The sequence below is a fragment of the Eptesicus fuscus genome, chromosome 16 (genome assembly GCF_027574615.1).
Source record: "Eptesicus fuscus isolate TK198812 chromosome 16, DD_ASM_mEF_20220401, whole genome shotgun sequence".
NCBI classification, from domain to species: domain Eukaryota; kingdom Metazoa; phylum Chordata; class Mammalia; order Chiroptera; family Vespertilionidae; genus Eptesicus; species Eptesicus fuscus.
The window spans coordinates 30,635,119-30,648,577 of NC_072488.1; the positions used below are offsets into that span (position 1 = coordinate 30,635,119).

General features: G+C 40.5%; 1 protein-coding gene across 2 annotated transcripts in view; it reads left to right on the top strand.

The window, feature by feature from the left end:
• Positions 1-13,459, top strand: part of EML6 (EMAP like 6) — a 195,213-nt gene that overhangs the window by 101,676 nt on the left and 80,078 nt on the right. For both annotated transcript variants that reach the window (XM_054728320.1, XM_008162130.3), the window contains exons 11-15: positions 2,218-2,385; positions 3,285-3,391; positions 8,345-8,463; positions 9,788-9,974; positions 11,177-11,282. In XM_054728320.1, the coding sequence (XP_054584295.1) occupies positions 2,218-2,385; positions 3,285-3,391; positions 8,345-8,463; positions 9,788-9,974; positions 11,177-11,282 (687 nt within the window). The remainder of the gene's footprint in view (positions 1-2,217; positions 2,386-3,284; positions 3,392-8,344; positions 8,464-9,787; positions 9,975-11,176; positions 11,283-13,459) is intronic.

Genomic DNA, 13,459 nt, shown 5'->3' on the forward strand with positions numbered 1-13,459 from the left:
AGCAAGTGCCAAGGCTTAGAGGCAGAAGAGTGCCTGGCATGCCTAAGGAATGGCAAAGAGGCCAGTGTGCCTAGAGAGGGGATAAAGGGGGAGAGAGAAAGAGGAAGGAAGGCAGGAAGGGGAAAGGAAGGAGGAAGGGAGGGAGGGGAGAAGGGAAAGGGGGAGGGAGGGAGGAGGAAGGAAGAGAAAACAGGAAAAACGATTAGAAAGAGGCCTAAATATTGACACAAATGCCTTCGCAGGTGTTAGTTCCAATCTACCAAATGTATATTAGTTCTCTGTTGCTGCATAACAAATTCCTCTCCCCAGCAAATTCAGCAGCTTAAATCAACAAACATTATTCGCTCAGTTTCTGGGGGTCAGGGATTCAGGAACAGCTTGCTGGAACATTCTAGCTCAAGGCCTCTTGTGTAGTTGCAGTCATCTGAAGGCTAGTGAGGCCGTGACGGCTCGCTCACGTGGCTGTTGGCCGGAGGCCGCAGTTTCTTGCCCTGTGAGCCCCTCTGTGTGGTGCTGGAATGTCCTTGCCGCCTGGTATCTAGAGATCCAAGAAAGAGAGCAAGGAGGAATCTCAGTGCCTTTTATAACCTCCTCTGGGATGCCACACGTCTTCACCTTTGCCATGTTCTGTTCATTTTAATTTGTATTAAAGAGTTTATGGACATATTTTTTCTTTTTTTTTTTTCTTTTTGAGATATAATTGACAACATTGTGTAAGTTTAAGGTGAACAATGATTTCATATACTGATATATTGTGAAGTGATTACTACTATAAGGTTAGATAACCCATCTATCACTTTACTTAATTACCTTTTCTTTGTGTGTATGGCAAGAAGATTTAAGATCTACTCTCTTAGAAACTTTCAGGTCTACGATACAGTACTGTAACTATAGTCACCGTGCTGTACATTAGATTCCCCAAATTTATTCATCTTATAACTGAAAGTGTACCCTTTGACCAGTATCTCCCCATCCTCCCCCCCGCCCCCCGCCCCACACCCCTAGTAACCAAACCTACTGTCTGTTTCTATGAGTTTAACTTTTTTTTATTTTATTTGTGGGCATATTTTCAAACCACTGCAAAGAGAGAGGTTAAATGATTTCTGATGAGGGTGTAAAGGTGAGGGCAGTAAAGGATAACCCAACAAGCTCTATGGAGATAAGGAAAGAATATACTTTGATTCCTAATTATTGAATTATCATCAGACAGCATTCTCACCTGACTTAGTTGGAATCTGTTGGATGTTATTAAATTACCAAAACTGATTTAGGCAACTCTTTGAAATAGGCAAGGTTGCTTTTGAGACCCAAGGCCTTCCTTTCCCCTCTATGGCAGCACGCCCCTAGACTTTTTTGGAGGCCCTAACATAATAGGACGTCACCTGGTTAGAACATGCTCTCAGGAAAGGGACATGTAGCCGTCGTTTTCACCTTCATGTAAATCTAAATCATTGCCTCTCCAGTGGGTATTCAATATTTACACGTGATAGTTGAACAGATGGCCTTTCCCCCCAAAGAGATTTCATTAGGAGGAACTGTAAAGGGTAGAAGTGTGTCTGAAGGAGAGATGGGGTGCTTGTTGCCCCCCTTAAACCTTCCATGGTCTTTGGAGTACTGGATCTCCACATAAGGTGTGCCGGGCTTGTTTCCATGCGTGTCATTATGCTGCTGTGCACCAACAATAAGTACCCCGGAGACTCTGCCGCATAGTTCAACCACAGGCAGGCGTTCCAGTAGTTCTTCTATTGAATTCACTACCTGATGATGATGTTTCCTGAGTAAAGCAATCAATTTAAGGGGAAAAAATTTCGTTCTCCCAAATGTGCATCTACATGACCCCAAACAGTAATTTGACTTTTCCCACAGAATAATTTTCTGTTTCCCAGTTGCAAGGACTACCCATTTTATCTAGTATTCAAAGGAGGATGTGTAAGCTCTTCATTCTTTGGCATTTATTTTCAGAATCAGTGAAGCAGTAAGCATTATTCGGAACAGGTTTGGGAGGGAGGGGAGGAGGGCTTCAGATCCACTTTTAGCTTAATCCATACTGGGATAATTGAGATATCTTTTGGAGCATTTGCTTATTTGTTGTATATAATACTGAAAATTATTTTGTAATATATTCCTGGATAGGAATGCAATTTTATAACCAATAAATTATATATATATATATATATTTTTTTTATGAATGACTAATCTTCTTAAAAATATCTTCAGGAGCCAAATTTAGAAAGTATGTGGGCCATTCTGCACATGTCACCAATGTCCGCTGGTCTCACGACTTTCAGTGGGTGTTAAGCACAGGAGGGGCTGACCACTCGGTGTTCCAGTGGAGATTCATTCCAGAAGGTGTCAGCAACGGCCTGCTGGAGACCGCACCTCAGGGTAAAGCCAGTAATCATTCTTCAACATCTGTTTACTTTTCAGTAAAAGTTTCAAAGAATGTTGTAACATCTCTTCTGGAGGTAAAGAGTTAAAGCAATTTCAAAAAATTCATTCCTATAATAAATTTTAAAGTTAAAAAAAAAAAAACAGAAAAAAACTTTAGAAACAACGATGGGTCAGTTGGTTAATCTCCTTCAAAGGATTTTGCCTATACCAAATGCAAGTGGAAGGTCTAAGGTTTACATGAAGAGTTAACCTCTGAAGATAACATGAGCGTGTATGTGTCCACCACCTTAGGATGGTTATAATGGGCGATGGGTCTGCTCGGTCGGGCTGTGGGGCGACAGGGTAACCTTTGGAATAGATAAGCTGCCTCCAGAATGGGTTTCAGTGAATGCTCCACAATCTGGGCCAGTGTTTTCCAGCTCAAAGGATGTGTAGTCTTTTTATTATTATTATTATTATTATTTATTTTGATGTCAGCAGAAATGATCGGGTAATAAAATGAAAAGCTATGTGGGGAAAGATTTTTATTGGGAGGGATTCTGCAGCGACCTTGACCATGGCAATTACTGACAGTTGGTGGGCATGTTAACAGGCTAATGAAGATCTTTCCTGAAATAAGTGGTTGAATTTCCTTTTAAACCAGCCCTCTCCTTGTAAAAACCTGCCCCCCTTTTTCTTTGCCCCTTTCTAGGTAAGATTTAAAACTCAAAGGTCTGTGATCTAAAAGAAGTGTGGAAATGGGGAGAGGGTGTTGATTTACCTTAAATGAAAACTGGTGTGGTTATTTTTTGTTTACTTTGATAGGATAGAAGAAAGAAAATATTTTAAATAATATTTTTAGCTCTTTAAGGTGCAAAAGTTTTCCTCTGTTCTTGTGGGTTGTGTTTCCACAGAGGGTGGCACTGATTCCTACAGTGAAGAATCTGATTCAGATTTATCTGATGTGCCGGAGTTGGACTCTGATATTGAGCAAGAAACTCAAATCAATTATGATCGCCAGGTCAGTAAGCAAGCAGCCTCCTAACAAATGTCGTATAACCCAAATTCCATTGTATTTGGACACTGACTGAAAATGGTTGGTACTTAGGCAGAAGAGAATCAAGACAAGAAGAAGGCAAATTGCATTTATTTATTTACTAGAGGCCTGGTGCACAAAAATTTGTGCACTCGAAGGGGGGCGTCCCTCAGCCTGGCCTGTGCCCTTTTGCAGTCCGGGACCCCTCGGGGGATGTCCACCTGCCAGCTTAGGCCCGCTCCCTGGGGATCAGGCCTAAGCTGGCAGGTGGACATCCCTCTGGCAGCCCAGGAGCCCTCAGGGGGGTGTCTGACTGCGGCTTAGGCCCGCTTCCCCCGGGGAGAGCAGGCCTAAGCTGCAGTTGGACATCCTTAGCACTGCCAAGGAGGTGGGAGAGGCTCCTGCCACCACCGCTGCACTCGCAGCCATCAGCCCAGCTTGTGGCTGAGCAAAGCTCCCCCTGTGGGAGCACACTGACCACCAGGGGGCAGCTCCTACATTGAGCATCTGCCCCCTGGTGGTCAGTGCACGTCATAGCAACTGATCATTCCCTGTTGTTCTGCCATTAGGGTCAATTTGCATATTACCCTTTTATTATATAGGATTTATTGATTGATTGATTGTTAATCCTCACCAGAAAATATTTTTCCATTGATCTTTAGAGCAGAAGGGAAGGGTGAGGGGGGGGTGGGTGGAGAGAGAGAGCTGTGAGAGAGACACACATCGCTTGGTTGCCTTTCACATGAGCCCCCAACTGGGGGCCAGGGATTGAATTTGCAACCCAGGTGCCCTTGACGGCGAATCGAACCCATGACCCTTCAATGCACAGCCCAATGCTCTAACCATTGGGAAACACTGGACAGGTGTTGAACACTTCTTATCTTTAAATACAGGTTAAAAATAAGGCATTTACCTGATCATATTCTTAAAAAATATTTTTAGGTGGAAGTGAGTAAAGTTTCAAGACTGAATGATATTTGGGGTTTTCTACCTCCCTCACACCTAGAACTTTAAAATATTTGGAGAAAAACAATGAGCAAGTAAGCTGCCAGATTTTGTATTCTCTTAGCCAGGGGTCCTCAAACTTTTTAAACAGGGGGCCAGTTCACTGTCCCTCAGACCGTTGGAGGGCCGGACTATAGTTTAAAAAATACTATGAACAAATTCCTATGCACACTGCACATATCTTATTTTGAAGTAAAAAAACGGCAAAAACACCCGCATGTGGCCCGCGGGCCGTAGTTTGAGGACGCCTGTTAAAGCATGGATATTCTTTACAGAATATGTAGTCTTGGAGCCGTGGTAGTTTGCAAGTGAGCTGTTATCCTGGTTACTTTCTTAGTTTATGGAGACCATTATCCATATAAGTAAAGTAAAAGCCCAAATACAATGCACATTATCGCTCCAGTCAGAAATCATCTCTAGTATAAAAGTTGGGCAATAACATCCAAATTGGGTCCTTATTTTTTTAAAGTAGCCATTTTATTTTAGCATGAAACCATAGTAAGTATTAAACAGAGCAATCCTTCCAGGGTATCTGGACACACATTACCTTGTTATGGAAATAACTAGGGGTTCTGTTCTCTTCCTTGTCATTTAGCAAAGGTATGTGAAGCAGATTCTCTACATGAACACTGAGTAAATAGGATTTCAGGTCTCAGACCCAGCAACTGTCAGACAGCTGCCACGTATTGGGTGTCTCTGTGGGGCCTTATCCTGTGCTTTACATACACCAAGTTCAACCCCATGATAATCCTGAGAGGTTATGTAATGTACCCACATCCACATCGCCTGTATTGTTAGGGTAAGAATGCAGATCTGGGCATCTCTCCAAAATGCACAGTCTATGTACTACTTGGCTTTGCCTCTATATAAGCACTGAGTGTACTGATTTTCAGATGATTTTTTTTTTCAGTCCATAATCATCACTCATGGATTCAGTGCTTGAAAATTTTTTTCCGTAAAAATGGCATTCAACTGATGGCTTGTTTCAAATTCATGACTGTTATCAGTTTGTATATTTGGTACAATGCATTACACAATAAAGCAACTAAAGATAAGGCTTTGAAAGGAAATTATTACTGTGCAAATACCACACAAACACTAAACAACATTATGCCCTGATATCAACGGGAAATGGAATTTAAGCAAAATGGACATAAAATCTAGGAGGAGGGAAAAAAAATTTCCTTAGTTGGGAAGTTTTTATTTAATAAAAGGATGCTATTAAAAGAATGAAAAGTCTTAATTGTATTGAAATCTGTGCCTAGGACTTATATATCCTCCCTGACATCTTCCTTTAAAGTTAAAGCTTTCACTGTGTTATTTGATTTATGTTCACAATATTCCTGAGTTATTCCTTAAGCAGGATTTTTATTTCTGTCCAACAGGTGGGAATTTGAGGCCCACAGAGGTTGTGAGATGTTCAAATAAGCAGTAGAAATTCCGAGACTAGGATTCAGTGCTCTAAAGTAGTTGGTGCGCTGATGAAAGCATCATGAGTTCAGATAAATAGTTATCTTTAGATTTTAAAAGCTTAGTTCTTTGCACCTGTAATAGAACAGTAATGAGATATCTTCTGACCTCCTTTTTAAAAAAGGGTTTTGGTCAAATCCTAAACAGGGGCTTTATTATAATATTTCATAGATTTTGTTTTTAGCAATGTAGTTTCTTCAAATGAAAACTTTCCTTTAAGAAGATGAGAAATTATTAATAGATTGTATTTAATTTTCAGTGTGTTAAATGGATATCTCTTGGTAGTAGGGCTTAAATACATGGTAAACAAAGATTGATTTTTATGTACCTTTTTTATTTTGTTGAATCTCACTAGAGGATCTTTTTTTCCATTGATTTTTAGAGTGGAAGGGTGGGAGGGAGGGAGGGAGAAAAGGAGGGGGAGATAGACATCGATTGGTTGCCTCCAATGCATGCCCTTGACTGGGAATCAAAACCGAGACCCTTTGGTGTGCAGGCCAACATTCTAACCACCAGCCAGCACTGATTATTATGTACCTTTAAATTAAATTGTAGGAAATGTCCTCTCAGTCAACAGTATGTTGTAGGTCCTAAGTTAGACCAGGAGCTTTGCTGTATAGTTTGGAGTCTGATCTGTCAAGATGTATGAGGCCATGAAAAGACAAATAATTCCAAAGAGTGATCACCGTGATTCTCAAGGTCCACATTTTGCAGATGTCAGAATCCTCGAGATTTTTTGCTTTAGAAGAAATTATAATTTTATTTATACCGATAATAGTTTTCTTTATTATTTATTAAAAATAATACCATATTTTCTAGATATAAATTACTTAAACATAATAGCAAATTAAGAAAAAAATGATCTTAACCCCAAATAATTTAAAAGATATGTTAGTTTTGCTCATTAGAAGAGAGGTCTTATGTTCTCAATTTTGTTTATCTTTTCAAAAAACCAACTTTTAGTTTTGTTAACCTTTTCTATTGGTTTCCGAGTCTCTATTTCATTTATTTCTGTTCTAATCTTTATTTTTTCCCTCCGTCTTCAACTTTGGGCTTAGTTGGTTCTTTTTACTAGTTCCTTAAGGTATGATGTTAAGTTGTTTGAGATCTTTTCCTTGTTTTAAATGTTTGCATTTATATCTACAAACTTTCTTCTTAGGATTGATTTTACAACACCCCAAAAGTTTTGGAATGTTGTTTTAATTTTTATTTGTCTCAAGATGTTTTTTGATTTCCCTTTTGATTTCTTCTCTGATCCATTGGTTGTTCAAATGTGTTGTTTAATTTCCACGTATTTGTGCACTTTCCAGCTTTCCTTCTGTTATTGATTTATAGTTTCATACCATAGTGTTAGAAAAGATACTTGATATAATTTCTACTTGAATTTGTTGAGATTGCTTTTGTTCCCTAACATATGATCTGTCCTGAAAAATGTTTCATGTGCACTTGAGAAGAATGTGTATTCTGCTGTTGGATGCAATGTTCTATACATGTCTGTTGGATTGTTTGATTTCTGGTGTTCATATCTCCTGTTCCATTACTGATTCTTTGTCTGGTTGATCTACCCATTGTTGAGAGTGGAGTATTACAGCCCTAACTATTACCATATTATGTTTATTTCTTCTTTCAGTTCTCTTAGAATGTGTTTTATATGTTTAGGTGCATAAATATTTATAATTGTTATATCTTGTAGAATTGACCCCTTTATCATTATACTAGAGGCCCGGTGCATGAAAATTGTGCACTGGGGTGGGGGGTCCCTCAGCCTGGCCTGCTTCCTCTCTCAGTCTGGGACTCCTCGGGGATGTCCCCAGGGGATCGGGCCTAAGCCGGCAGTCAGACATCCCTCTCTCAGTCTGGGCTCTCGAAGTCTGAGACCCCTTGCTCCTTACCACCCGCCTGCAGCCGAGGCGGGAGAGGCTCCCGCCACCACTGCTGTGCTCACTGTGCTCACCAGCATGTTCTGGCTAAGCAGCACGCCCCCGTGGGAGTGCACTGACCACCAGGGGGCAGCTCCTGCATGGGGCTGGGGAGGGATTGTGGGAGGGCTCCAGGGCATATCTGGCCTGTCTCACTCAATCCCAATCGTCCGGACCCTAGCAGCAAGCTAACCTACCGGTTGGAGCGTCTGCCCCCTGGTGGTCAGTGCATGTCATAGTGACTGGCCGACTGACTGCCCCCCCAGTGGTCAGTGCATGTCATAGTGAGCAGTTGAATGGCCTTAGTATATCATTAGCATATTACACTTTGATTGGTTGAATGGCTGACTGGATGACCAGACACTTAGCACATTAGGCTTTTATTATATAGGATAATGAGCTTCTTTGTCTCTTATGACCATTTTTAGCCTCATGTTCTCAAAAATATGATTCCTACAATTAAAGATTTCCTGAGAATGTCAAGATACTGCTTTTGAAACCTGAAGAAAGGAGCCTCAATTAAATGCATTTGTTATGCTTTAAGGTTTACAAAGAAGATCTACCTCAGCTAAAGCAACAAAGTAAAGAGAAAAACCATGCAGTGCCCTTCCTTAAACGAGAAAAGGCTCCTGAGGACAGCCTGAAACTCCAGTTCATACACGGGTAGGTGGCCTGTCACCAGCCTCAGCATCAGGCGAAGGATGTCCCCTTCTCTGTGCTTTCCCCCCTCAGGCGGGCTCTTCTCTCCAGTTTGCACTTACCTGTGATTACTATTTTAACCACTAGTCTGCATCCAGTTTTCTCAGTTGGTGTTCTGTGGCCATCACAATGTGTGTGTCTAGATTTTTTATACTTTATATACTTCCATGATGCATATATTACTTCAGCTCAATGTTATTTTACTTTATTCTCTCCCCCATCTCTGGTTTCTTTGTTCCCATAACTGCTGCTCTCTTTTGCTTGGCTCCAAGTAGGACAATGTGTTCTTCAAAACACATATGGCCAAATCATTTTCAAGTTTGGGAATTACATATAACCTTCCAAACTTGAAGGTGAAATCTAAAAATTTTCAGAAAAACTTTTTGTCAGTGGTTGTGAGGAATATAATATCTAGTGTTTTATAAATGCATCCCTCATTTAAATGGAACCAATGGAGCTTATGAAAATATTGTAAAAAATGATTTTAATAAGATAGAATTTGATTCTCACCATCATCAATTTAAAAAATATGTGAACAAGTGTTTCTGTAAAAGTAGGACATTTTATAACCACTCATATTTCTTCTTGAACTCAGATTTTCATTCTACTTCTCCCACAAAATTTTACCCTATCGTAATATTTTTTATGCTTGTAAATCTTTTATTGTACCCTATCATACCTTCTGCTATAGGTTCAAAAATATCTACAGGTTCAATTTTTTATTGATTTTTAGAGAGAGAAAGGGAGAGGGTGAGAGAGCTAAACATGGATTGGCTACTCCCTACCCGTGAGGAATTGAGCCCTCAACCCAGGCATGTGCCCTGACCAGGAACTGAACTGGCAACCTTTTGGCATTTGGGATAATGCCCAACCAATTGAGCCACACTGGCCTGGGCAGTTTGATTTAAATTTAATTCCCAGAAACCATTAGACTCTTGAGTATGGTATCCACTGAGCACTTGCAATGTGGCTAGTCACAGTTGAGATGTGCTGTAAAGGAAAGCCTGCATCTCGCCTGCCACAGGTGTGTTGTCAGACTGGTCAGTTTTGAGAAAGAGCATATACAGTAGCTGAGGATCTGAAAATGATCTGGGCCCATTTTCCCCTCAGAAAGTCATCCCATGCCCTCAGAAGTCCTCATTCCCCGAACATTGTAGTTAAGCAACTATGCATTCACCTAGGTTTCTACTTGCGCATGTCCCTACGCCAGCTTTACCTTCTGACAACTGCTGCTCTGTTCATTCACTGCTTATTCAAACGCTGTGCCTTTCTTGGACCTGTGCTTCAGATACAGAGGCTACGACTGTAGGAACAATCTATTCTACACGCAAGCTGGAGAAGTGGTCTACCACATCGCTGCGGCTGCTGTCGTGTACAACAGGCAGCAGCACTCCCAGAGGCTGTACCTGGGGCACGATGATGACATTCTCAGCCTGACCATCCACCCAGTGAAGGACTACGTGGCCACTGGGCAGGTATATACCTCTCCTGGGAGAGGGGTCTAGCCAAAGAGAGGGAGGGTTTAATTTTGAATCCACTTTATATATTAGAAATTCGAGAAACACTTGGTAGAAATAAGCCTGAGGCAGGAAGCTGAAGATGTAGTAAATGCTGGATTATTTCATGATGGTGGGAAATCAGCCAATAACTTCTAGCACTTCTAATACCAAGAGATGATCACCTTAACATGAATTATTTGTGAATAGAATTAACTGAAACAAATAATGTAAGTTTCATGAATGTGCAGTCTTAATATACTTTCCTTGTCACTGTGTACTTGGTACCTAATATATCCTAGGTGCTCAATACTCAGTGAAGGTTTATAGAATGAACCATCTTTTCATACTACTATAACATCTGGTGATTTTTTAAAAACTTAAAGTCGTATGAATTTTGGCTTATTTTATATTTTTGCATTTCAAAGAAAATAGTTGCATGTCAAGTCTCAGAATAGTTGTCTCCTGTTAACCTTTGACCTTGATGCAAAAGTTTTTTTTTTAATTTTATCTGAACCATTTTGGAATGTCTAAACTTTGGATTGAGTCTATAATTGAAAAGCTACTAAAAAAAACACCCTGTGTTCAGTCATTTTGTGTGGGGAAAGGAAAGCGATTGAGTTGCTTAGTAAACAAAGCATCTGTTAAACTCACATTTATTACCTTGCTGGTAAAGTAGTAATACTGTCAACAGTATTTTCAGTTTTGTACTCTTTTCTTCCAATGAACAGATTATATTTTTGTTCAGTTTTGTCGTGGGCTTATAACTAAAGGTTAAAAGTTTCTAAGTGGAGCCAAAACTGGTTTGGCTCAGTGGATAGAGCGTCAGCCTGCAGACTGAAGGGTCCCAGGTTCGATTCCAGTCAAGGGCATGTACCTTGGTTGCGGGCACATCCCCAGTAGAGGGTGTGCAGGAGGCAGCTAATCGATGTCTCTCTCATCGATGTTTCTAACTCTCTATCTCTCTCCCTTCCTCTCTGTAAAAAAATCAGTAAAGTATATTTTTTTAAAAAAGTTTCTAAGTGGAATCCAATAAAAAATTTTGCATGAAGGTCAAAGGTTAACAGGAGACAACTATTCTGAGACTTGACATGCAACTATTTCTGCAGAACTAGACTACAGAACAGAATCATTCTTATTATAATTTATGAGTAATTAACACACTCATCCTGCTATTGAAGGTTGGAAGAGATGCTGCCATTCATGTGTGGGACACGCAGACTCTGAAGTGTTTGTCACTATTGAAGGGACAGCATCAGAGAGGAGTGTGTGCACTCGATTTTTCAGGTAAGCCCGTTTTCCACTGGCCATTGACGAACAGTTCTACATTTATTTTGAGGATTTTTTTTTCTTTTTCTAACAACCCCTTATTTAGCTGAGTTCTGTTGGTATATCAGCTCCCCAGTCTTAGGCTGGAAATAAGATATGTTAATACCTCATAAAGAAATGTGGCTTTTAGATTACACGTCCTTTCCTCGTCTGCCTCATTTCCTCTCTCCCTAGTCGTTACCCCGAGCTTGCACTGTGTTCTGCATTTGCTTGAGCGATTTGAAATCCAGAGCAGCTGTTGCTGTTGAAAGACTTAGTTGCAAATGTCTGGCAGTGACTCAGAGCATCAATTTTAACTCTTCGGATAATGGGGAGGCCCAGCGCTAGTGATTTAAACTATGAAGAACTAGAGCAGGGGCTGCGGATTCTTGGCAAAGGGCCACCTGACAACATGGGTTTTGGAAATAAATTTCACATGGAAATATCGAACTGAAGCTTCCATCTTTTTAATTTAAAGTTTGAACACAGTACTATAAAAATACTAGCTGGTGGCTATAATTTTCAGTCGAGTGAGGCCGTTTCCTTAAACTAGAACTGGGACCGAGGACCTATTGCAAAAGGTGTTTTTACCCAGAAAATTTGAATAATTCCAAGGGTAGAAATTAGGTCAGTAGAAAAAAATTCTTAATTTTTTTCTACAGAAAACAGATTCTATAATTTATTTCTCCCACTAAATGTTTACTATGTGCAACATGTATAATATTGGTCATTAAGTTCCATGACGGCACAACCCATTTCTGTCTTGTGTCCCTCACTCTCTGCTCTCCTTGTTCAAACCCTCTTTCTCATCTGTGCATTGGTAGTCCTGCTGGTCTCTGATTCCCACTGGCACTTCCTCTAGTCCATCCTGCACACTTCGGGAGTCTTCTGGAAGCACAGGTGTATCGCCACCACATGGGATCCCCTTGGTTGTCTGACTCAGGGCTAATCACTTGGAGGGACATTCATGGCCTTCCGAGATCTGGTCAGCCTTCCTCTGCAGTGTTTTCACCCACCAACCCATTCATGCTCCTTTACATCTACCTAACTGTAAAGCTAAATGCACCCTTGTCCTTTTTGCCTGGGTTCCTTTGTTCATGCTGTTGCTGTGTGTCCATTCAAGTCCTACCATCCTTCAAGACCAAGCTGAAAGTTTTCTCCTCCATTCTTCCCGGGAGAAATAATGTGCCCCTTCTTCTGCATCCCTTAACCCATTTGTCATTGCTCTTAGGGTCCATGTGGTACAGTAGTTATTAATGTTGACATCTCCTATGCCCTTCACATATTGTAAGCTACTTGGGCAGCACAGCTCATATCTGTTTGCCACTGCACATGTAGTGTTATGGACACAAAAGCTACTCAAAAAATGTGAGAATTGCCTTAGCTGGTTAGGGTCAGTAGATAGAGTGTCGGCCTGCAGACTGAAAGGTCCCAGGTTTAGTTCCCGTCAAGGGCACATGCACAAGTTGCAGGCTCGATCCCCAGTAGGGGGCGTGCAGCAGGCAGCCATATCAATAATTCTCTCATCATTGATGTGTCTCTCTCTCCCGCTCCCTCTTCCTTCCTCTCTAAAATCAGTAAATATATACATTTAAAAATGTGAGAATAAATGAATGAGTGAACAAATAAGGTTTTGTTTAATATACTTTTTTTTTTTTTTACTTTCACTATTACTATTGGAACTTCATATTTTCACCATTTTGGGGTGAAAGTTATCTTTATTCTCTAACCAATAACATAGTGCAACTTGGGGTGTTTTTTAATGACATGCACATTCTCACATACTATAAACTACAAATCTGAGTTGTTAAATCAATATTACAATCATACTTTTGTGGTTATTGGATTAGTAAAAATCAAAGCTAAGCAGTTTGCACTCTACACTAGTGGGCATCTGAGGTAGAGAAGGCATGAGTATTGAGGAAAAGAGAACTTCTTGGCATATCACCTGCCAGTTGAAAGTCCAGATAACACACCCAATAAACGGATACAAAGTCCTAAACTCCCACAGGTTTGATGGACATACCGTTTTATAGTAGGTGTGCCACCTGTCCTTGACAAAGCAGTAAAATCTAAAGGAATCCCTAATTTGAGTTCAAATACAGTTCTCCAAATACTTCTATATTTTTCATAGTTCCACTTCTCAATGGCCAAAT